The sequence below is a fragment of the Homarus americanus genome, unplaced genomic scaffold (assembly GCF_018991925.1).
Source record: "Homarus americanus isolate GMGI-L3 unplaced genomic scaffold, GMGI_Hamer_2.0 scaffold16430, whole genome shotgun sequence".
NCBI lineage: Eukaryota > Metazoa > Arthropoda > Malacostraca > Decapoda > Nephropidae > Homarus > Homarus americanus.
Window position 1 is genome coordinate 4166097 of NW_024729259.1, and position 25827 is coordinate 4191923.

General features: G+C 49.5%; 1 protein-coding gene across 1 annotated transcript in view; it reads left to right on the forward strand.

Moving 5' to 3' along the window:
- Positions 1 to 896: 896 nt before the first annotated feature.
- LOC121866430 (homeobox protein extradenticle-like) overlaps positions 897 to 25827 on the forward strand; it is a 75845-nt gene continuing 50914 nt past the window's right edge. Inside the window, exons 1-2 of the mRNA XM_042366093.1 lie at positions 897 to 916; positions 21671 to 21909. Of these exons, the coding sequence (XP_042222027.1) occupies positions 21721 to 21909 (189 nt within the window). The 5' untranslated portion in view covers positions 897 to 916; positions 21671 to 21720. The remainder of the gene's footprint in view (positions 917 to 21670; positions 21910 to 25827) is intronic.

A 25827-nucleotide genomic window follows, 5' to 3' on the forward strand; every position in this document is an offset into this window, starting at 1 on the left:
CACCGGTGTATAATGTATTGGCTGGCGGTGCCGGTGTATGGAGAGGTCACCGCCGGTAGAGGCACCGTGAAAAACGACCCCTAATAACATGTGGGGTAACGAGCCCGCGGGTGGGATTTTTGCAGGATTTGGGTCATAGCGAGCCAAGTAAATCAGGCAGACCCTGTAATCGGGCGTGTCAGGCCAAGATATTTATGCGCGTGGTGTACCGTGCTGCTGGGTCGTCATGGTGTGCGTCCCTGGGCCCGCTGCCTCACACCTTACATGCGCCGCCGCCTCCACCTCCACAATTACCTTTACACTGTATTACGCAAAGTTTTTTTTTTTTATTCCTATATTTTTTCTTTTACCTTTTCAGTGTATTTGTTTCGTAGTCTGGTAGAGCGAACGGGAGTGAAGATAAAATAAGTGAGAGAGAGACTTGGCGATAATGTATGAGAAGGATAAAGAAAATTGTTTCTAAAAAAGAGTTTGTGTTTACGTGCGTGTGTGCGTGCGTGTGTGCGTGCGTGTGTGTCATCACTGTTGTTTTATGTGATTGGAAAAGGCATAAAGTTTTGTATGCTGCCGTATTGTAGGCTGGCGTAAGGCAAATTAGAGGGTATACAAGGTGTTGCGGGCTGCAGGTAAGGGGGCGACGTGTGTGTGTGTCAGTCTTGCACCCATCACTACACACACACACACACACACACTCAGTTATATACCAAAATTGACAAGTGTCGCCTCATTAATATTCCCCTTCCCCCTTTTCCCCTCTCCCCCCCTCCCCCCCTAGCAGTCATTACTATGTTGACCACGTTTTATTTAATGGTATGCAGATGTGTAAATAATGACATTTTAATGGTATTTCCATTACAGGTATGTGCGGGTCCTGGCTGACTTGTTGGAGCACTGCCTCGGCCGCCACAAGGGGTCGGTAAGTATAGTGTACGGTACTGGGGTGTAGGTACTTGGTGGGTGGAGGTACTTGATAGGTACTAGGTGTAGATAGGTAATGGGTGTAGGTTGGTCGTGGGTGTAGGTAAGTCGTATGTGTAGGGTGGTAGTGGGTGTAGGTAGGTAGTGGGTATAGGTAGATTGTGAGTGTAGGTAGGTCGTGGTTGTAGGTAGGTCAAGGGTGTAAGGTGGTTAGCGGATGTAGGTCAAGTGATTAAACAGATGGTGATGGTGGGACAGGTAACCAGGTGAGATCAGATAGTTAGCATCATTTAGGTTATGAGTACTAAGGAGGTGACGTCATCAAGGTAGGTTAATGTTGATATTGTATGTAAGTTTAACCTGTGACGTGTGTGTGTGTGTTACGGTGTGACGACACGTGTTACTGAAGGTCTTGGTGGCATTACTTGGATTATTTCATCAGTGGGTAATGTAGTGTGTTGTGTTGTGTTGTGTTGTGTTGTGTTGTGTTGTGTTGTGTCTTAGTCTACCTGGTGTTGATAGTGTTGTAGCTCACGTGTACAACTTTCACGCCATTTCTCCGTCTCACAATAAACAATTTATGCATCGTAGTATTTTGTGAAGGAACGAAATATATTGCACATTTTATTTAAGGTAATACATAAGTCTTAAGAATTACTAATAACTCTACAAGGTGTTATATTTGGATGTGAGGAAAGGCTGAGATTAATTACAGAATATAAGACTTATTTAATATAATATAGCAAGGGGATTAGGTCTATATTTATTTCACTCTTAACGACCCAAAGTTTTTAGTCTACTACAAAATGTTATGTTATGTTAATACAACTAGAATTACAGTGTTTATTTAGGGCAACAGGCAGCTTTACTGAGTGGGGTTATGTGTGATGTGTGTCTGTTAAGAGAAGTATTCCCCCACACGCACCAGTATCTCTCTCTCTCTCTCTCTCTCTCTCTCTCTCTCTCTCTCTCAACCCATTAAAAAAAAGTAAGTTTAACGAACACATGATTTTTTCCCCACGTCCGAATCCAAATTACGTGGTAGGAATTAAGAATGTAATTAACCTGAAATAAAAATATAAAATCTTCCTATTTTTTTTCCTATTTAGAAACGCCATTTTTTTTCGTGTCGACAGAAAAAAAATTCCTTTTGATTTTGATTTTTGATTTATTTATTTTTTATTTATTTATTGATTTTTTTTTAATCGAAGCTCCAGCGTGGACCAGTGACACGTTGAAGGGTATATACGCCCGCCCCGTGTAATAGGTGTCCCGTATACATAAACAACGCTACCAATTTACATATATATGAATAATGAATGGTAGAATGTTTGTATTGGCGGCTTACTTCCCTCTCCCAGGTGTACAGGTAGTTGATTCTCGGTGTGTGTGTGTGTGTGTGTGTGTGTGTGTGTGTGTGTGTGTGTGTGTGTGTGTGTGTGTGTGTGTAGAGACGTGGGTTATGTGGTAGGCCTCTCAGTTAGGTGGGTGCCAACAATAAGTGGTCATGAGGGGGGGGAGGGTTGTAAGGAATCACACACACAAATCTGGGACAATTACAGCATCAGTAGAACCAGGTAGAGTAGGTAAAGTCGGCACTACAGCAGGTATAGCAGCAGATAAAGTAGGTACAGCAGCAGGTAAAGTAGGCACAGCAGGAGGTAGAGAAGGTATATCAGCAGGTAAAGTAGGTACAACAAGAAGTCCAGCAGGAGGTAGAGAAGGTACAGCGGCAAGTTAAACAGGTACAGCAGCAGATGAAGCAGGTACAGCAGTAGGTGAAGCAGGTACAGCAGCAGGTGGAGCAGCAGAGTGAGGCGGGCCACTTGTCTGGTGCGGGCGGCTCACGTATTATTGGTCGCCAGTCAACATTATGTGCACATATTTCAGTGGTGGACAATGGCGAGAGATGAACGGGAGGCGGCGAGATATTGTGAGTGGACGATGATTCCTTACGCCCCCCTCACCCCCCCCACCACCACCACTTATTGTTGGCACCCCCCACCCCATGTGTGTGTGTGTGACGATGATTCTAACCCCCACCACCACTTATTGTTGGTACCCCCATCCCGTGTGTGTGTGTGTGTGTGTGTGTGTGTGTGTGTGTGTGTGTGTGTGTGTGTGTGTGTGTGTGTGTGTCGCTTACCAGGATTGTGGTTCACCGGACTTGGTTAAGCCAGTGAGGAGGATGGGGGTGTCCTTTCGCAGTATTTAGGGGCGGGAGGCTACCTCTTCGTCCCTCACCCACTATGACCTTCTCTTTCCTCTCCTCCTCCCTCTTCCCTCACCCGCTACAATACTCTCCCCCTTCTCCCCTCTCTCCCTCTTACACTTCATCTCCCAAGGTAGAATGCAAGTCACGGTGAGGGAAGTGTAGAGAAGAGGCTTATAGTGTGTGCGGTCCTCCTCACACACACACACACACACACACACACACACACACACACACACACACACACATGATTCTTTCCTGTGTTCGTGTATGTGCGTGCTTTTTTGTCCTCTGTACGTGTGTGTGTGTGTTGATATATGACAAAATAGTAAACAAAAAATAAATTACTTGTTTGATTCACAAACGTGTGGACGAGTGTGTGTGTGTGTGTGTGTGTGTGTGTGTGTGTGTGTGTGTGTGTGTGTGTGTGTGTGTGTGTGTGTGTGTGTGTGTGTGTGTGTGTGTGTGTGTGTGTGTGTGTGTGTGTGTGTGTGTGTGTGTGTGTGTGTGTGTGTGTGTGTGTGTGTGTGTGTGTGTGTGTGTGTGTGTGTGTGTGTGTGTGTGTGTGTAAGACAACCAACATCGCGTGACCTTACATGACCAGGTGTGAACGTGTTGTGTCTTCACGCTGTGTAAATATGAAACTATATATATTTTATTTACTTTCGAGAATATAATATATATATATATATACTGTTTATTTACCTCCAAGTGTATTATATTTTATTCACACTCAAAGTGTTTATATATATATATATATATATATATATATATATATATATATATATATATATATATATATATATATATATTTCATTAGCCCCAGTCACAGTCATGGGCTCGTGGGCCGTGGGTTCGAATCCTGGCAGGTTGAGGTGTTGGTATATATATATATATATATATATATATATATATATATATATATATATATATATATATATATATTCTTTGTCTATTTACCACTCAAAGTAAATATTATTTACCAAAGTATTGTATATTGTTTCTCTGGTCCCCCTGAGAGGTCGTCGTGAGGCAGAAGTCAGGCACATTGATTATTTATAATTTGTTAATGGTACGTTGAGGATAATAGTGAGAAATGAGGATTATCTCGGGGGGCGTGGAGGACGTGGCGTGGAGGATGTGGCGTGGTGGAGGACGTGGCGTGGTGGAGGACGTGGCGTGGTGGAGGACGTGGCGTGGTGGAGGAGGACGTGGGGTGGTGTGGTCCTCCTCTCATCTTGTTGTTCCTTTTTGATATAAAGAAAATTTTCCTGTGAGCGACTCTCGTGTTACAGCTGGAGGGAGGCTGTCTTTGTCTCCCCTCACTCCCTCCCTCTTTCTTTGTCTCCCATCCCTCCCTCCCTCTTGTGTTCCCCCACCCTCACGTCTCTCAATCTCCACTCCCTCCCTCCCTCCCTCCCTCCCTCCCTCCCTCCCTTCCTCACCTCCCTCCTGTGTTCCCCCAACCTCACGTCTCACCCCTCCCTCCCTCCTCACGTCTCTCATCCTCATCCCTCACTATCTCCCCTCCTTCCCCCCTCCTATTCATCTACCCTCACCCCCTCCCCAGTTCCATTCTTCTCCCCTCTCTCTCTCTTTCCCATCCCCTCTTTCATATGTATTCCTCTCACAATATTGATTAAGTAAACGTATGTAATAATAGTGTTAAGATGAGGTGGTTGATCTGTAGGTGGTGGTGATGTTGTGGTAGTTTGTGTTGACCTCCTCTTCCTTCCTCCTCTTCCTCTTCCTTCTTCTAACACCTTCCTTCATCCTCCAACACCCTCCTTCATCCTTCCTCACCGTGGACCCATACACCACTACACCAGTTCTTTCCCTGTAGGTTGAGAACGTGATAAGAGAGAACCTCCCTCTCCTCTTCCTCCCTCTCCCTCTCTCCTTCCTCCCTCTCCCCCTCTCTCTCCCCCCTCTCTCTCTCTCCCCCCCCTCTCTCCTCTCATAAACTACCCCCCCCCTCCCCCAGCACCAACACCTACTGCGCGTGATGTCAGGTGACGCGTCTATACCTGGCCAGGTCACGTGACGCAGGAGGCCGTTACGTCAGAACTGCAGCACTAAAGAAAGTGATCGTAACTGAATTTAAACTAGAAATCCATTCCAATTAACGGGGGATTACGCGAAAACCAGTGTGACGCGTACAGTTGTTGTAAGTTATTGTGTGTGTGTGTGTCCGTGTCCGTGTGTGTTTATAGAATTGGAAATGTTTATAAAAATCGATGTTTATATAAGTGATAAAATTTAACTTATTTGTTTACGTATAATTTTAATGTTTGTTTGTTTGTTTGTACCCGAAGGCGTCTCAGACTCACGTGGCTCTGGCTCTTAATTATTATCAGTAACATTAAAACAAATAATCTTGTGGAGGAGAAAAAATAAAATATAACACTTGAGACTTGTTTAGTTAGGTTAGGTTGGTGGTGTGGATGTGGTGAGTCAGTCGTGTGGTTTGTTGTGGGTGTGGAGGCAGCGGCAGTAGGCTTAGCGCGGGGCAGCAGGAGTGGGCCTATTAGCCAGATAGCAAGAGCGTGGCGTGAGTGACAAGCGGCGGCGCATTCCACCAGCCTCCCGTGTTACACCACACCAGGCCTCGAGGGGCAGGAGAGAGCAAACCCCGGGGAGATATGTGTGTGTGTGTGTGTGTGTGTGTGTGTGTGTGTGTGTGTGTGTGTGTGTGTGTGTGTGTGTGTGTGTGTGTGTGTGTGTGTGTGTGCAGCGCCTTGAGTGGATGCGACTGTGACGACGGGGGGAGAAAAATGTGGTAATGAACATCGGTCCCCTACACCTAATCTTTCGCACCATCCGTCTCTGCCGTCCGTCCCTCTCGGAGAATTTAAAAAAAAGAGAGAGAGAGAGAGATAGAGAAAAAAAGAGAGATATTTAGGCGTTTTCTCGGCCGACTTAGAGGGAGAGAAGGAGGGGGGAGGTCTGAGTATTGTTTACCGGAGAGAGAGGAATGAATAAGGGGAAAGGGATACAAGATTTACACAGCCCTGGAAATTTGGCTGGTGATGTAGGGTGAGGCAGGTGGCTGGCAGGACCAAGTGAGGGAGGGGGGGGGAGACACACCGTTCTTTCCCTCTTTCCTTCCCTCCCTCATTCCTTCCTTCCCTCCCTCCCTCTCTCTTTACCCTCTCTCCTCCTTTCCCCCAGCGTGGCCTTGGTGGTAGTGGTGGTGGTAGTAGTAGTGGTGGTGTGGTGAATGTTGGTGGTGATAGCGATTGTGGTAGTTTTGGGATAATGGTATAGAAATGGTGTAGTAGTGATTGTAAAGTGGTATACTGATATTAATGGTGTGGTCGTGGTAGTAGTTGTGGTCATTGGTGGTAGTAGTTGTGGTCGAGGTGGTGATAGTTGGGGTCGTGGTGGTAGTAGTTGTGGTCGTGGTGGTGTAGTTGTGGTCGTGGTAGTAGTAGTTGTGGTCGTGGTGGTAGTAGTTGTGGTCGTGGTGTGGTGTAGTTGTGGTCGTGGTGGTAGTAGTTGTGGTCGTGGTGGTAGTAAGTTGTGGTCGTGGTGTGGTAGTAGTTGTGGTCGTAGTAGTTGTGGTCGTGGTGGTAGTAGTTGTGGTCGTAGTGGTATTAGTTGTGGTCGTGGTGGTTGTAGTTGTGGTCGTGGTGGTAGTAGTTGTGTGGTCGTGGTGGTGAGTAGTTTGTGTGGTCGTGGTGAGGTAGTAGTTGTGGTCGTGGTAGTAGTAGTTGTGGTCGTGGTGGTAGTAGTTGTGGTCGTGAGTTGAAGGTGATAGTTGTGGTCGTGGTGGTAGTGGTTGTGGTCGTGGTGGTGATGTGGTTGTGGTAGTGGTGAGTAGTTGTGGTCGTGGTGGTAGTAGTTGTGGTCGTGGTGGTATGTAGTTGTGGTCGTGGTGGTAGTAGTTGTGGTCGTGGTGGTAGTATAGGTGTGGTCGTGGTGGTAGTAGTTGTGGTCGTGGTGGTAGTAGTTGTGGTCGTGGTGGTGGCAGTGGTTGTGGTCGTGGTGGTAGTAGTTGTGGTGAGTGGTGGTAGTTGTGGTCGTGGTGGTAGTAGTCGTGGTCGTGGTGGTAGTAGTCGTGGTCGTGGTGAGTGGTTGTGGTCGTGGTGGTAGTAGTTGTGGTCGGTAGTGGTAGTAGTTGGTCGTGGTGGTAGTAGTTGTGGTCGTGGTGGTAGTAGTTGTGGTCGTGGTGGTAATAGTTGTGGTCGTGGTGAGTAATAGTTGTGGTCGTGGTAGTAGTAGTTGTGGTCGTGGTGGTAGTAGTTGTGGTCGTGGTGGTAGTAGTTGTGGTCGTGGTGGTAGTAGTTGTGGTCGTGGTGGTAGTAGTTGTGGTCGTGGTGGTAGTAGTTGTGGTAGTTTCTCCCTTCTGCCGTTGCTTTCCCGTCCTCATTTTGCCTCATGAATTTCGGATACAAATTTTACGTTAAAAATTCAGGATGCGCGTCGCCCCCCGCCCCCCCTCCTCATACCTCTCACTCCTCCACCTCCTCATACCTCTCACTCCTCCTCCTCCTCCTCCTCCTCCTCTTTAGTCTTCCTTCTCTTCTCATGCCGTCCGTCAGATCATCTTCCTCCATCAATCCCACCTATCTTATTTCCTTCATCTGTCCTCCTGTTTCCTTCGCCTATCCTCCTATTTCCTCCACCTGTCCTCCTCTATAATGATCCTGTAGAAACCTCAACACCCAGTTTGGCCTCTCTTGTATGGGCGTGGGCGTGTCGCGGGCGGTGGTGCCCTGGGTGACGACGAGGGGGGCGGGGGCGGTGAACAGGGGTGTTTCTGGCCTCACCTGGTGTAGAGTTGGGGGATGGTGTAGTTGATCCTACCTAACCTAACCTAACCATCAGCTGCAGCACAGTAACCCCCTCCTTCCCCCATCTCTCTCCCTCACTCCCCCTCCTCTCCCTCACTCTCCCTTCCTCCCTCCCTCACTCTCCCTCACTCTCCCTCCTCCATACATAATACAATATACAATCACAGGGACGAGGAGGAGGAGGAGGAGGAATACATCAATCTTCCATTTTGTGTTTTATTGATTATTTCTGAACTGGTTATGTTGTTGTTGTCTCTGGGAGGTGCGTTATGGTGCAGTGTTTGGTGTTATGGTGCAGTGTTTGGTGTTATGGTGCAGTGTTACGATGTTATGGTGTAGTGTTGTGACTCTCTGGTGATAGTGTTCGTAGGTTATTGTATATTTTATTTTTATGATGTTTTTGTTATTATTACTATTGTTATTTTTGTTATTGTGTTATTATTATTATTTGTAGTAATGACGATGATATTACATTATTATTATTATTATTAGTATTATTATTATTATTACCCTTCAATTTACTTACTATACATAGGCGGGTCCAGCACACATCTCCATTCTTACCTCGTCATTACCAGGAAGGACTCTTGACCTACCTGAGCCAGTGGTCGGTCAGTGTGTAGCAAGAAGACCGACTTACTCTCACCCCTTCCTCGTGTGTGTGTGTGGCTCGACTTGCGGTTCATGGCACTCTTATGTCACACCATCTTCTGTTTCGCTTCCTCTTTCACCTACAGTACCCCTTCCTCCTCCCTCTCCTTCCCTCCCTCCCTCTCCTTCCCCTCCCTCCTCTCCTTCCCCCTCCCTCCCTCTCCTTCCCTCCCTCCCTCTCCCAGCCCCTTCCTCCTTCCTTCCTCCTTCCCTCCCTCTCCTTCCCTCCTCCCTCCTCCTCCTCCTCCTCCTCCTCCTCCTCCTCCTCCTCCTCCTCCTCCTCCTCCTCCTCCTCCTCCTCCTCCTCCTCCTCCTCCTCCTCCTCCTCACTCCTCCTATCATCTGTCTTTCTCTCTGCTCCGTCTTCATTATCTTCATATTCCCTTCCTCCGATGTTCGTCTTTGGTCCATTTGTTGTGAGGCTCCGTCCTCCACGACCCATCTTAATAAACCATTCTGATCACCTGAAGAGTAAGCACCCCCCTCTTAACTTATTTTGGAGGGGTTAGGGTAGCTTTGGGTTAGGTTGGAGTTAGGTTAGGGTAGCGTTGGGTTGGGTTAGGGTAGCGTTGGGTTAGGTTGGGTTGGGTTAGGGTAGCGTTGGGTTAGGTTGGGCTAGGGTAGCGTTGGGTTAGATTGGGTTAGGGTAGCGTTGGGTTAGATTGGGTTGGGTTAGGGTAGCGTTGGGTTAGATTAGGTTAGGTTAGCGTTAGAATATTTAAATCATTACGTGAAATAAGTTGGGGTGACTCATCTTCAAGTAAGTGTACGTATCTTCTCTCTTGGTGTGGTGTAGTGTGGTATGGTGGTGTGCAGTGTGGTGTGGCATTGGTGTGGCGTGCCATGGGTTGCCTCCTAACCCCTGGCTCTCCGCCTCTCTCTCTCGCTCTCAACGAGTGAAATGGCTGGGAAACTATTAATCTTTCCCCTCTCCCTTCCTGCTGCAACCTGCCGCCTGCCACCCTACCCTACCCCTGCCACCAAACTCTGCCATCCTCCGCCAACCCTGCCATTCTCTACCCTGCCTACCCTGCCCCCTGCCACCCTACCTTGCCCCTGCCACCTACCTTTCCCCTGCCACCTACCACCCTACCTTGCCCCTGCCACCCACCACCCTACCTTGCCCCTGCCACCCACCACCCTACCTTGCCCCTGCCACCCAACTCTCCCATCCTCCGCCACCCCTGCCATTCTCTACCCTGCCACCCTACCACCCTACACAGCTCCTGCCTCCCTACCCTGCCCCCTGCCATCCTCCACCTGACCTATGTCATACTGACGTGACACCCTTATTGACATGACAACCCCCTGCCGTGACTTCCTCCTTGATATGACGTCCCACACCATGACAGGATGGCCTGGCCTTCCCCATCCCCAGGAGTAAGTTTGATGCTGACTGATGCTGATTATATTCATCTGATTATTGGTAAGAGGAATTAGCTTTCGAGTTTGGTAGGTTAGGTTGGGTTAAGTTAGCTTAGCTTAGGTTAGGTTCTGGTGCTAAGAGAATTACCTTTTAGTTAGATTAGGTTAGGTTAAGTTTGGGTAGGTTAGGTTAGGTTAGGTTAGGTTAGGTTAGGTTAGGCTAGGCTAGGCTAGGCTAGGCTAGGCTAGGTTGGGTTGGGTTGGGTTACGTTACGTCAGGTCAGGTCAGGTCAGGTCTGGTGATCAGTTGTTTAATAATGTAGTTAGGTGGATTCAGTTAAGTTTGGTTAGGTTAAGCTGATGGTCGAATAGTGCAGGTAGAGTTGGTTAGGTTAGGTTAAGTTTAATTCAGATTAGGTTGGGTTAGGTTTTGCTTATTTTAAGTTATATCAGGTTTAATTTAGATTTAGTTATGTTTGGTTAGTTTTAATTCAGATTAGTTTAGATTTAATTCAGGTTAGCTTAGCTTAGGTTAATTTTACTTCAGAGTAGGTTAGCTAAGGTTAGTTTTAGCTCAGATTAGGTTAGCTTAGGTTAGTTTTACTTCAGATTAGGTTAGCTAAGGTTAGTTTTAGCTCAGATTAGGTTAGCTTAGGTTAGTTTTAGATCAGATTAGGTTAGTTTTAATTCAGATTAGGTTAGCTAAGGTTAGTTTTAAATCAGGATAAGTTAGGTTAAAACCACCTAGTGTGTTGTTCTGGCAAAACAACAACAACAACAACAACAACAACCCTCACTGTGTTGCCCCGCCGCGCCTCCTGTAGCCAAGCAAAAGGTTTTAATTCAGCTTTGTGGTAACTTAGGTGAAGGGTTAATGGGGTGTGTGGTTGAGGGAGATATATCCGCCAGCAGCCAGTTTTCTGTGCCAGTTGCTTCCCAGGGACTCATGAGGAGCTTCTAGGGCCAACTTAACTCAACTCCCTTAGTACAGTATTTTCTTCTCTTCCCCGGATGACTGAGGTGATGTTTGTATTGTTGGTGTTGAGCTGTTGGTGTTGATATGTTGGTGTTGATCTGTTGGTTTTGTGTTGCTGAGGGGTTAATGTTGAGCTGTTGTGTTTGTGTTGATGGTGGGGTGTTGAGCTGTTGTGTTTGTAATGAGGTGTAGTGATGATGGTGAGGTGTTGGTGTTGATCTGTTGCTGTGGTGGTGATCAGGTGTTGGTGGTGATCTGTTGGTGTTGTGGTGGTGAGGTGTTGTGTTAGTGGTAAGGTGTTGTGTTGGTGGTGATCTGTTGTGTTGGTGATGAGGTGTAGTGATGATGGTGAGGTAGTGTGTTGATCTGTGGTGTCACTCATGGTGTCAGCCGTTGTTGTGATACCTACGGTTGAATGCTGACAGCGGCTACAGGGTCACTTCCGATGTCGGTGACCTAAACAGAGAATGTCAACCTCGCCTCAACTGAGCACTAGTACCAGGTCACTAGGAGGGACGAACTGGGATTCTCCTTGTCTTCCTCCTCCTCCCTTCTCCTCCTCCTCCTTCTCCTCCTCCTCTCCCTCCTCCTCTTCCTCCTCCTTCTGTTCCCCCCCACCCCGAGAGACGACGTGATGGTGACGGCTGGGGACCTGGAGGAGGTTTTGAGAGGCTGAGGAAACTTTTTTGTGTAAGAAATACCTCCGTAATGAAAGATTGTTTATATAGTGAGTGAGAGGAGGGGGCAGTGACACGTTCCTTACACCACCACGACAGACCATACGCCACACCACGACACACCACTACACCTTCATCACACCACCACACCACCACGTACACCACCACCACACACACCACCACCACACAACTACCTACCACCACACCACGACACACCACCACCACGACACACACCACCACACCACGACACACCACCACACTACGACACACCACCACACTACACGACACACCACCACGACACACCACGACACACCACCGCACACACCACGACACACCACTACACCACCACGACACACCACCGACACACCACCACGACACCACCACTACACACCACGACACACCGCCACTACACACCACCACATACCACCACTACACACCGACACACCACCACTACACACCACGACACACCACTACACCTCCATCACACCACTACACCACTACACGACACACCGACACACCACTACACGACACACCACTACACACCACCACATACCACCACTACACCACGACACACCACCGACACACCACCCCACACCACCACTACACACCACCATTACACACCCGACACACCGCCACTACACACCACCATGCCACCACTACACACCACCACTACACACCACGACACACCACCACTACACACCACCACACACCACCACTACACACCACTACACACCACTACACCTCCACGACACACCACTACACCTCCATCACTACACGACACACCACTTCTAGGAACCTCAACGCTTGTGTATTGATGATTGTTCGTATGACAACCGAGTGGCAGTTTATTTGATAGATTTTGTTGTGTGGAATGTTGTGTTGGTGTGGACCAGCCAGCAACGAAGGCCTTCAGCCTGTTGAAGGAGGGTGGTAGAGGTGGCGGTGTATATTGGTACCTGTAGTAGTTAGTTGTCGGCTTAAGTAGACGGTTTCATCTCTAGTACATCACAGGTAGTAAACACAAGTTCACCTTCCCCCCCCCCTTCCAGACCTGTTCTTACTCTTGATAGATGTGATAGTTCTGAAATACGTCATTTGTAATAGATTTGTTGTTGTTGTTGTTGGGTATTTTTGTTGTTGTTAGATTTTCGGGAATTTGTAAGATATTATCCTTGCTCTGCTGTCTCTTGAACAAAAAGTGTAATGGGATGTTCCTAATGCCGTCCAAGATGCGACTCCCTCCCCGGCTCCCGCACAATAATTAAGGCAGTCGACAATGTGATGGACAAAAACACTGAAATTAATAGTCTTACGAGCCATTACACTTTAAAGCGAGATAAGGCCACGAGCGCCATCACTATCGCTAATGGCATCTGTCTGTCAGGCAGCCGAGCCCGCTGTCTCCTGTGTGGGGGCACTGGGGTGGAGGACAACCCCACGACCTGCCAACTACCCCCCCATTGTCTCCTGTGTGGGGGCACTGGGGTGGAGGACAACCCCACGACCTGCCAACTACCCCCCATTGTCTCCTGTGTGGGGGCACTGGGGTGGAGGACAACCCCACGACCTGTCAACTATCCCCCATTGTCTCCTGTTGGGGGCACTGGGGTGGAGGACAACCCACGACCTGCCAGCTATCCCCCCATTGTCTCCTGTGGGGGCACTGGGGTGGAGGACAACCCCGACCTGCCAACTATCCCCCATTGTCTCTGTGTGGGGGCACTGGGGTGGAGGACAACCCCACGACCTGCCAGCTATCCCCATTGCTCCTGTGTGGGGCACTGGGGTGGAGGACAACCCACGACCTGCCAACTACCCCCATTTGTCTCTGTGTGGGGGCACTGGGGTGGAGGACAACCCCACGACCTGCCAACTACCCCCCCATTGTCTCCTGTGTGGGGGCACTGGGGTGGAGGACAACCCCACGACCTGCCAACTACCCCCCCATTGTCTCCTGTGTGGGGGCACTGGGGTGGAGGACAACCCCACGACCTGTCAACTATCCCCCATTGTCTCCTGTGAAGGGACTACACATTGTCACAGACGGAGGACAGAACCTGGAGGGAGACGGGTGTTGGGGTAGCATAATGGCAGGTGTGTCATGGTGTGCGCTGTGACGAGGATGACGAGTCGTGAGTACCGTCAGTGGTCAGTGTGTTACCCTCAGACAGATATAAACATTCCCTGAACTTGCTTTCGAGATCTGATAAGTAGACTAGATAGGCCCAGGACCGTCAGTGGCTGTTGAGAAGGGAAGACGATGAGGAACTGGCCGTGTTGGGGGACAGGTCACGCCAGCTGCTGCTTCCCTTACATATTTATCAAGGATTTTTTTTTTACCTGAACATACTGAACTACTTTTATTTAAATTAACACTGGTAGACATATAATCAAAGAATTGACCTCGTGCGGCAAAGTGATGCTGAAGGTTGTGGTGGGGGGGGGGGGTGAGTGTCTCAGCTGGCAGTTGGGTCTTCTCTGGTAGGGAGGCGTCACGCTGTCTGCCACCCCTGCATCACTCACCGATGTAGCCACCACCCGCACATTGTACTCCGCTCTCGGTGGTAGTTAATCTAGGAGTGGTTGGTTCATTCAACCTTTTGTACTTGTGAGGAGGAGAAGACACACTCATACTTAATAATGTTGGTCATCATCCTCAATTTGCCCCCTTCATTATACTCTACTTTCAACTTTAAGAAGAATTAAAAGTAGGAGGATGTCATGGGGAAGGTGGACGCAGGAAGAAGCTACATTCATTGACGTCAACCACCACCACCTGTGGAGTGTACGGTGGAGCGTCCGCTGCTCTTGTTATTGATAAATTCTTCCGGCTGGTTTAGTTCATTGACATATTATTGTACAGTGATTATTTTTGCGATTTTGAAGGTTTGCTATATACCTGTGTTATTTTATTTTTTATTTATTTTTAAGGTAAGCATGAGTACGTGACCATATTATTGTGTTTGTGTTTTTTGAAGGCAAGACATAGAACCTCTCCACCGCCCCCAGAAGACACGGGCTCTCGCGTCCATACCGAGACAACCTGCTTTAAAGATTTAGTAATGAGGGTGACCAAAGGCTGCTTCTGTATCCTGCTGTACCACACTATGACTCAGGACCACAGTGATGGACTCTTAGTGTTTTATCTCAAGTCATAATACGTCCAGTGACACCTGTGGATTTTTTATTTTTTTTAACAAGTCGCTCCTCAAAAAAAAAAAAAATCTGAGTCCTGTTTGAATCTCTCTCTCTCGACCGGAAGTGATGACCATGAGTGCTAAGTGTTGTACAGTTACTCGTGTTACTGTTGTTGTTATTGTTGTTTACAGTCACCAGGTGAGGGTCATCACTCAGGTGTACTCATTATGTCACCATCAGTTTCCTTTTGGGGAGTTGTCGGGGCTGAAGGGTTGGGGAGCCTCCTGTTGCAGCGTGTTAAACAAGGTCGGGGAGAGGGAAGGGGCAGCTTATAATAGGGCAGTAGGTAAAGCAGGAATCTAATGTGCACTTGTGGCGGCGCGATGACCGTAAAGTCGCCTGTTATAGGTCGTTGATAGTAATTGTCAGGCTTTACGAGCGGCTTTGGCGGCGACCTGGCCCTCAGTTGCTGCTGACCCGGCCCTCTGTTGTTGCTACTGACCCGGTCCTTTCTTGTTGCTACTGACTCGGCCTTATGCTGCTATTGACCCGGTTCTCCGTTGCTCCTGCTGACCCGGCCCACTGTTGCTCCTGCTGACCCGGCCCACTGTTGCTCCTGCTGACCCGGCCCACTGTTGCTCCTTGGACAGCCCACTGTTGCTCCTGCTGACCCGGTCCACTGTTGCTCCTGTGAACCCGACCCACTGCTGCTGCTGACTTGGACCTCTGTTGCTTCCTCTGACCAGGCCTTCTTGCAGATGTTGATCCGGCCTTCTGTTGCTTTTACTGACCTGGTCCCTCTTTTCACTCGCGCTCTGCCCCTGGGTGGACGTGATCAAGGTTGCCCACTAACACCATAACCCTAGGCTGTACGTGGCCACCCAGGGAGGGTCGTCACACATGGTTGTCACATAGAGCAGTCTACATGGTATTGTCACACAGGGCGGTCAAAGAGGAGTCACATGGGGCCGTCACATAGAGCAGTCACATAGAGCAGTCACATGGGGCCGCCACTTATGTTACATAACATACTCCCAGGTCTCTTCGTACGGGTGTTGTGTTGAGTGCTGACTCCTCTATCCTGCCCGGGGACCTCACAGCAGGAACCACAGCACTTGGTAACACTGCCGATGGGGAGTAACAAGGGTGGACGAAGAGTGTCACAGCGGTGGTAGTGGAGGAGTGAGGGAGGGAGTGTCACAGTGGTGGAGGAGGTGTCACAGTGGTGGAGGAGAGTGTCACGGAGGTGGAGGGAGGAGTGTCACAGTGGTGGAGGAGGGAGTGTCACGGAGGTGGAGGAGGAGTGTCACAGTGGTGGAGGGAGGGAGTGTCACGGAGGAGGAGGAGGGAGTGTCACAGTGGTGGAGGGAGGGAGTGTCACAGTGGTGGGAGGGAGGGAGGCCACGGAGGTGGGAGGGAGGGAGGTCACAGTGGTGGAGGAGGGAGTGCGTCACGGAGGTGGAGGGAGTGTTCAAGCAGTGGTGGAGGGAGGGGAGGCCATGGAGGAGGTGAGGGAGGGAGGCCAGTGGTGGGAGGGAGAGTGTCACAGTGGTGGGAGGGATGGAGGTCATGGAGGTGGAGGGAGGGGAGTGTCATGGAGGTGGAGGGAGGAGGTCACAGTGGTGGAGGGAGAGAGTGTCACAGGAGGGAGGGAGGCCATGGAGGTGGAGGGAGGGAGGCCACGGAGGTGGAGGGGAGGAGGTCACGGGAGGTGGAGGGAGAGCGTCACAGTGGTGGAGGAGGGAGGCCAGCAGTGGTGGAGGGAGGGAGGCCAGCAGTGGTGGGAGGGAGGGAGGCCGCTGGTGGTGGGAGGGAGGGAGTGTCACAGTGGTGGAGGGAGGGAGTGTCACAGTGGCGGAGGGAGTGTCACAGTGGTGGAGGGAGGGAGTGTCACAGTGGTGGAGGTAGACAGAGGGAGGACCACACAGCGTGAGTTAGGGGCATCACGCTGGGTAATGGCCGACCACTTACATTATTGAGATTTACACCAACTGGACAATGAGAGATTTATCCTTACCGCGGTGTAAACTCTCCCCCGTTTATGACGTCAGGGAGGGGCTGACGTGTGGTGGTGGAGAGGGATGCTGGACTGATGAGCTGTGGTGGTGAAGGGGGTGAAGGAGAGGTGAAGTGTGTGGATGGTGACGCTGACGACACTAAACACGGTAACGGGTGTTGGTCAGGTGGTGTCGCCAGGTGCCGGTGTGGTGATGAGGGGGGGTGCTAGCGTGGTGGGGGTGCCAGTGTGGTGATGAAGGGTGTGACAGTGGTGATGAAGGGTGTGACAGTGGTGATGAAGGTGCCAGTGTGGTGATGAAAAGCCAATGTGGTGATGAGGAGGGGGCCATGTGGTGGGGGTGCCAGTGGCATGAAGCCAGTGTGGTGACAGGGTGCCAGTGTGTGGTGATGAGGGGGTGCCAGTGTGGTGATGAAGGGTGCCAGTGGTGATGAAGGGTGCCAGTGTGGTGACATTCTTGCACGCCATCGACTACTGGCACAGCTTGAGGTTATCGAGAGTAATTTAATATGGCGGTCAGGAGTTATGTGTCTCGGATCAAAGACTCGTCGAGGAGTGAGTGAGGCAGACAGGTTGGTGGAGTGACCTTGACTTACCTGGTGGCCTTAACCTGGTGGCTGGGGTAATATAGTGACGCAACACCTGACCTTAGGAGGGGGTCCTTGTGCCACATCCCTGTTAAGGTGGGAGCCTTCCCCACCACCACCCCGTGTACCGTGTCTTAGTCTGTTGTGTATTCTCCCCTTAATCACCCCACTTCCCACCCCACTCCCTTCTCCCCATTCCCCTTCTTTTACTCCATTCCTTCCCCCAATTCACCTCACTCCCCCTCACTTCCCACTCCCCCCTCACTCCCCTCACTCTCCTTTTCTGTAGTCAGCAACCACATCAGTCAGGGGGCCGACATGAGAGCTTGCGTGCGGCTGATTATTCTTGGCCCAGGTTTTGGATAATGGTTTGTGCCCTTCATGTGTGATGGATTAAGTGATGACAGGTGAGTTAAGGTGATGACAGGTGAGTTAGGGTGAGGACAGGTGAGTTAGGGTGATGACAGGTGAGTTAGGGTGTTGTGATGAGGACAGGTGAGTTAGGGTGATGACCTCACCCTCCTCCCCTCTCCCTTCTCCCTCCTTCCCCTCCCCTCCCCCTCCTCCTCTACCTTCACCCCTCCCCTATCCCCCTCCTCCCCGCCTCTTTCGGTTCGGCTATTTTTTGTAGTTCTCTGACATGGCTGTATGAGAACTGAAAATCATATTCCGTCTATCAAAAGAGCTAAGTAGGCTGTGGTGTGTGTGTGTGTGTGTGTGTGTGTGTGTGTGTGTGTGTGTGTGTGTGTGTGTGTGTGTGTGTGTGTGTGTGTGTGTGTGTGTGTGTGTGTGTGTGTGTGTGTGTGTGTGTGTGTTAATGGGTTTGGTCAGCTGGGTCAGTCAGGTGTGAGGGTCGTCTAGTGCGCCACCATCCAATTGGCGGGGCAACCCAACCACCATAAAGTTGACATGTACACAACCCCCAACAACATGGGAGGAGGGAGGGGGGGTGATAACCTAGGTGAGGGAGAGAGAGGGCACCTGCGGGGGGTGATGTCCACAGGGATAAGAGAGGGAGGGGAAGTGTATTATCCAGGCTGATTGAGTGGGTGGGGTAGGGGGAGAGAGGTCACTTACAGCTCTAGCATAAAAGGTTATCTTAAAATTTGCGGATTATTGCATCTTTTTATATATATATATTTGGTTTAGGTCATATAACTTTGTTGGTTTAAATTGAAGCTGTGTGTGTAGAGATAAAATTGAACACACATTGAAATGGTGTATAAAAGCAATTTGAGTTTGACTATGCCCAATCTATTTTCAACATTAATTTAATACATGGTTCCCAACGGCGCCAAATGTAACGTTAAAAATGGACAAAAACCAAAAAAATAAAACATGCACATTTTATCAATTGTTTTCACTTGCTTTCGTTATTCATGAAACACTGGCGTAGTCGTTTACCTGGAATGACTGTTAAGTACCGGGCTCTGCTGGGCTTGGGGGCGGGGGGTGTTAAAAGGCTGTAGAATGGTGGGAAATTAGCTGTGAATCATCATATTTAGACATTAGTTTTAAAACACCGAAAGGGATAATTGTGTGTGTGTGTGTGTGTGTGTGTGTGTGTGTGTGTGTGTGTGTGTGTGTGTGTGTGTGTGTGTGTGTGTGTGTGTGTGTGTGTGTGTGTGTGTGTGTGTGTGTGTGTGTGTGTGTGTAGCAAGATAAAATTAGATTAGTTAGATTGCTTTAGAAAAAGTAGGTTAGGTTAGGTTAGGTTAATAGGCCAGGTTGGGTTAGGTTAGGTTAGAGGAGAGGAGAGGGGCAGTGTAAGAGCATAATGGAGTACAGTTTGTGTGATGAGGTGCCGTGGTGGTGTGGGTAAGGTATGGGTGTGGAGCAGGTGTGGGTAAGGTTTGGGTGTGGAGCTGGTGGTGGTGTGGGTAAGGTATGGGTGTGGAGCAGGTGGGTCACCAGGTGGGCTGGGAGGCGTGTTAACTATGGCCCTCCAGCACGCTCACCCTCCTCCTGTGTCACCCAGGGAGCCTCTCTCTTCCTCCTCTTCCTACACTTGTTTCTCTTCTTCCTCTTTCCCCTCCTTTTCTTCCAGTTCTCCCCTTCTTTTCTTCTTCCTTTCCCTCTTCCTCTTCTCTCCCTCCTCTCCTCTTACTTCCCTTTCTCTCTTCCACGACCTCCCCCTCCTCCTCTTCCTCCTCCTCTTCCTCCTCCTCCTCTTTCTCCCCTCCTCTTTTTCTTCCTCCTCCTCCTCCTCCCTGTACTTGTTTCTCTGTCCCATTATCTGTCTTGGTGTAGTGTTATGTGTGGCCGCCCTCACACCTGTACGGGAGGCCAGGTGACCACCGCACCTGTGTCTCACCGTCCTCAATTACTTACACTCTTCCAGGTAATTGTTCACTCCTTGCAATTTTGTGTGTGTGTGTGTGTGTGTGTGTTTGTGCTTGTGTTTGTGTGTGTGTGTGTGTGTGTGTTTGTGTGTGTGTCCAGGGCTATGTGCACTGTGAGGGAGGGATCACCGCACAACATCCCTGTACCGCCAGGTGTTGTCATCAGACCACGGTGTCACCAGCCACTGTAGCTTCGTGTCGTACCTGTAGTTGCCAGGATACTCTGGTGTCTCACCCCTGTCTCGGGTTACCTGGTCTGATCTGTTTGTGTGCGCGCGCGTGTATGAAACTGGCCGCTCGTGTCCTTGTATGTGCGTTGCCATGTATACGCACGAGTCTTTGATCCTGTGTGTGCGTGCATGTGTATGTGTGTAGTCATTAAGTTACATGGACCAAAGTTGTGTTGTTGGGGCAGCAGATGTTACATGTTAGACAGTTGGGACTTGTACCGTCAATAAAATAACATTTACAGTTAGTTTATAAAGCTGCCATAAATCAGAGAAGGTTGGAAGAGATTGTGTTAGCGTGTGTGGAGGTCCTGAGCCGTGAGGGAGATGCACACAGCAATACGTTGTAGCTGGCCTCTCCCGCCCTCTAATTTGCCGCCCCGCAGTCATTGTCCGCCTTATTAAACTTATTAACCAGGGGGGAGACACGCGCACCCTCCTACCTGCCTGCCTGCCTCCCTTCACCTTCCCTGACCTCGTCCACCTGTAATCACCTGCTCACCTGTTCGGGCTTTTTCATGGAAACTCTGTCTGTGGGATGTCACTTGGTTAATCTTTCATGGTCAGGGATGAAGGTGGTGAGGGAGGTCAGCTGGGGTCATCTCGTCCCCACTATACACCCCACATCTTTTGGTCCTACTTGGAAATTCTATATTGGCGTCTGACTTTTATTTTGTTCATTAGAAGCAAAAAAAATCACCGTTAATGTTACTGTTTTTGTTGTGAGGCTGTAGGGTAATGCTGTGTAATTATACCATTGGGTGATGGTGAGTGTAGCTATGTCCACTTGTGGTGGTGAGTGAAGCGGTGTACATCTCTGGGTGGTGGTGGTGGCACTAGCCAGCCTCTGACTTTATGTGAGAAATATGTGTTTATCGTCGTAGATGAAATATTAAGAGCAGAAGGTTGCTGGTGGGTAAAATAGCTGTAGGAGGAGTGTTGGTGAAGGTAGCGTGAGCGGGCGTCATTCTTCACGTGTGTGGGGCCCCTTCCTGGGAACTGGTGGCGGGGCCGGGGGGTCCTCACCTGGGTCGTGCTTTATGCCAGCAACATCATTATGGTCTTGGGTTTTGGTCTTATTTGATTATTTCCAACATGAGAGGAGGTAAGAGGCAGCAGCTCCTCCCGGTCAGACAGTAGTGTGGGGTCACCCTCGTGTTGGCTGCACTCTTATCTATATAAAGTAATTTTAGGCCCCGGCGGTTGGCTATTGCAGTGCACCACCTGATCCATCAAACTCGTGGCGCTCACAGCACGCACAGCCGCCCCCAGCCACACCAACCACACTCCACCAGTAATGAGTTATATTATTTTCTAATTTCTCTACTTCTTTTGAGGGATAATTCACCCATCTGGCTGAAGAAATCCAAAATCGTGACAGTGTGCGTGTGGTGTTGTACTTAATTAAAGAAACTGAGGTGATCCGCGTCAGGTGTGGAGGACTACAGGTTGATCCTCAGGTAGGTCTAACAGTTGTGTGGTGTTGTGATGTGTCAACATACTCAGATGCTCACACGTGTGTTGTTATGTGGTGGTGCATCAGGAGAGTTGTAAGACACCGGCGAGGATGACCACCTTGGTGACTTCTTGCATGCTCATGTTTTTGTTTACCTTCTGGCTGCTGTGTTGTGGGTCACTTGTTGCTCCCTCTCATTAAGATGTTGACAAATTGCTAGGATTTGCAACTTGTATGGTACTCGACCCTCAGTAGTGAGGTGGACACAGGGTTCTGCAAGGTTATTAATTGTTGTTGTTTACTTTCAGTTTTGTCGCTGCGAAACACTCAGGAAGAGGAGCCGCCGGACCCCCAGCTGATGCGCTTGGACAACATGCTGATCGCAGAGGGTGTGGCGGGGCCAGAGAAGGGTGGAGGAGCCGGCGCCGCGGCCAACGCCTCCGCCGCCGCCGGGGCCGGAGACTCGGCCATCGAGCACTCAGACTACCGTGCTAAGCTCTCACAGATCAGACAGATATACCACCAAGAGCTCGAGAAATACGAACAGGTAAGTTGCTCGCCACCACTTGTCAGTTGTGGTAATTAATTAAACAATTTATTTCTCTGCCGACATATTAGAGCGCGGTGAGGGTCAGTAGAGTAAGGAGAGTGAGATATTGCCGCCGAAATGACATTGTTGGCGGGATGAGGGAGTGTGAGAGGCGGGTTGGTGACGGGGAGCGTGGCACCAGCCCACCACGGCCATTAATCTCCCTGGATAAGCCCAGTGATGCATGGCCCGACCCACCAAGGTGTGGCACCTCCACCCCACCTCCCCCGTGTTATCCACCACCCACACACTTCAACCCCACACACTCCACCACCTACCCCACCACCCACCTCACACACCCCACCACCCACCTCACACCCCACCCACCTCACACACCCTGCCACTCCACCTCTACACACCCCTGCCACACTCCACTCACACACACCCCACCACCCTCCTCTCTCACTCCTGTGTTGGTGTGGGGTCACAAGGATCGACTCAAAACACAAGTTAATAGTGTTAAGTTTACTCACGTTGAGGCCGTCAAGTTGAAGACGCCACGAGACATGCTGACACCTGTAACGTAACGCCGACCTGACAAGTGTCTTACTCCACACTGCCACCAGCCCCTCAGTGTAGTCATCTTCACCCCAGAGTGTCACGGGTATGGGTATGACTTGTGCCCCTCGTTGGGAGTGTCCTCGCTTGACATCCGAAGAGTAGTGTGGTGTTCGAATCCTGCGGAGGGCAAGATTGTTTTCTGCACCCATCAGAGAGAGAGAGAGAGAGAGAGAGAGAGAGAGAGAGAGAGAGAGAGATGATGACGAATGTAAGGGACTGAATGACCTGTAAATGTTTTTGTTTGTTCTTATATGACAGCAGCCAGGGAGGAGTTCAACTGTGAGAAAAAATGTCTTCTGTTAGCTGTGGAAAAAAAGGTAAAATGACCGGTTTCACTTTTATGGTGCGACAGTATATCATGACCACCATTGAGACCTTCCGCCTCCACGTCTTGATGGGTAACTCGCCCTGACAGATAACATTTATCATGTGAATTATGAGAGGCAGAACCAGGCAAAGGGCAGCGGGCTCGCCTCAATCTCCCCTCCCCTCCCCTCCCCTCGACTGAGCTTCATACTGCCACCTCTTCCTTCAGTGAGTGTGATGAAGGTGTCAGCCCTCCATCATCACCTCCGTCTCTCTCACACAACACACGTTTAGAATTATTTATCAGTGATGTTACAATAGTTGGTAAGTTTTGGTGCGTTGAGGGAGGGATGGTGAATAACCTTCTCCACCGCGACTGCATATATCCCACCCCACCACCACTGCCCTCGCCCCCGTCACCACTACCCCCGCCACCACCACGGGGACTCCTGGCTGATGACGGGGAGAAATGGCGGCCGCCTGGGATAAAACCCACCCAAGGCACTTAATGACTTACTTCATATTCTTCCTGGGCGGGAGCACAAAGGCGGCGCAGCACGAGGGGAGGGCCGCCTCTCCCCCTCACCTTGAGATATTGCCCACACGCGTCTTGGGGATGCTGTCGCCCTAATGGACTTTGCCCTTTCACCACGCACTCTAACTTATACCTCCATATATGACCTGTTTTATTGTCTGGCTCGTGTACAGGGTCAAGGACTTGTGCTGGTCATTGTGGGTCATCCCTGGCGGGGGCACAGGCAGCAGGCTGCCCCTTCCCTCTTTCCCTCCCTCGCTGCATGTACCAGAAACATGACATAATTCATAGCCTCAGGTCTCAAGAAGGTGGTTTATCTTATATATATATATATATATATATATATATATATATATATATATATATATATATATATATATATATATATATATATATATATATATATATATATTTATATTTATATTTATATATATTATTATTTATTTTTTCAAAGACATTAATGGTAGTAAACAGTGTTATGAGGTAGTGAAGGTGGTGTTGTAGGGTCACTAGCCCCTGACTGGGTCAGGTTGGCTCACCGGGGTTGTGGGTGATGTAATGTTGGTAGTGGTAGACATCATCGATGGTGGTGATGGAGGAAGTAACAATGGTTATACCTGGAGGGACATCCGTGGTGGTGGGCATGAGGCGCAGTGGCAGTAGTGAAGGAAGAGGCTGGGGGCTGAGTGGAGGTGTTATGAAGTGGTAGCAATTTGTTGCGAGGCGGAGGTGGGTCAGCTGTAGACACCCCCACCACCTTCCCCCACCCGCATGTGTCGTACTGTTCATCCCGCTGACAGCCGGAACAGCTGCCATGACTCCTTCTGCCTGTCATCACTACTGTCAACCTGTCATAAAAACAACCCTGTTTTTTCGAGTGCTTTTCGCAGGAGTCCACCTACACACACTCCCCTTAGGAAGTCCTGTCACTGTTATATTCCCTCACACACGCTGCTCTCTCTAACTATTCTCAGCGAACCTCAACATGTCTTAAGATGTTTGTAATGTTTCCTCTCATTGGTGTGGAGGGAACTACTGGGGCGCTGCACCAGTCAGTGTTGTGTTGGGTCTCGTGGCTCACACTCCAAGTTGTCCTCAGCCTCGCGTACGTCATCCTCCAGTACATGTATCTTAGTCTTCCTGATGTATGTATGTATTGCCTCCTCCTCCTCCTCCTCCCTCTCCCTCTCCCTCTCCTCTCCCTCTCCCTCTCCTCTCCCTCTCCCTCTCCCTCCTCCTCCTCCTCCTCCTCCTCCTCCTCCTCCTCCTCCTCCTCTCCCTCCTCCTCCTCCTCCTCCTCCTCCTCCTCCTCCTCCTCCCTCCTCCTCATCATCATCCCCTCCTCCTCTTCCTCCTCCTCATCATCATCCCTCTCTCATTACCGTTATTTACACACACATACGGCGTCAATATTATGTCACAGAACTAAGTATTACCTCTGGTGATTAAGGTCAGTTAGAGAATAAGTAGATGATACACATATATACAAGGCGAGGGATGACTGCTGGCCTCCACGTCAACAAGTGAAGACGACGACGACGAAGGTGACAACGACTCCTTCAGGTTCCTCGTCCATCCCCTCTACACCCACACGTGAGGGAGTATTGCCCACACATTTCCTCACTCACTTGTCCGTGTTACCCCAGAAGTGATTGGTCATCTCTCAGTATTGTTCTCATAAATATGTTCCGTCTTTTCGTCTTTGGATGCTAGGTTAGGTTAGGTTAGGTTAGGTTAGGTTAGGTTAGGTTAGGTTAGGTTAGGTTAGGTTAGGTTTGGTTTGGTTTGGTTTGGTTTGGTTTCTTCTACGGGTGCTGAGACGAGGTAAGGTTCCTTAATCGAGACGTAGAGCTGCCAGGAGTCAAAGCTGAGGAGAAAATGTAAACATGGAAGGCATTATAGTGGTAAACCTCTTATAATGATGCTACTAGATATATGAAACCTCAGTGGAAGCCTTCAAGAGGGGAGGCTAGGGTGACTAGTGGTGGTTGGGGGGGGGGTAGCAGGAAGAGCCGTGTTGACCTGGTACAGTCTAGTCAGCTGATCTGGGAACCCGGAAGCTCAGAAAGAAACCGAAGTGGAAGGCCAGGAAATTGGAGGTGAGGTGAGGTGGGGTGGGGTAATGTAGAGAGGTGCTCCCTGTCTTGCCTTGATACATCAGTGAGGCGCCTGTGTTTCTCAACCTAACCTAACCTAACCTAACCTAACCTACAATAGTTCTGCTTCACCTTCCTTCACTTCGTACGTTTTCTACAAGTGTTATATTATTATTTAGTTCTACACAGACGATGTTGACTGTACCATCATGTAGTGTCGCCATTAACTTTGTAGTACATATAACCTTCAGTATTAATTTATGCTTACTGTTTGGTTCTTGAATCCCAGTAGAAGAAGAATATAATTGGAGTAATATCTTCCTCTTGTTGATGTATAAACTGGAGATCCAAAATAACACCACATTGTTGTGTAGTAGA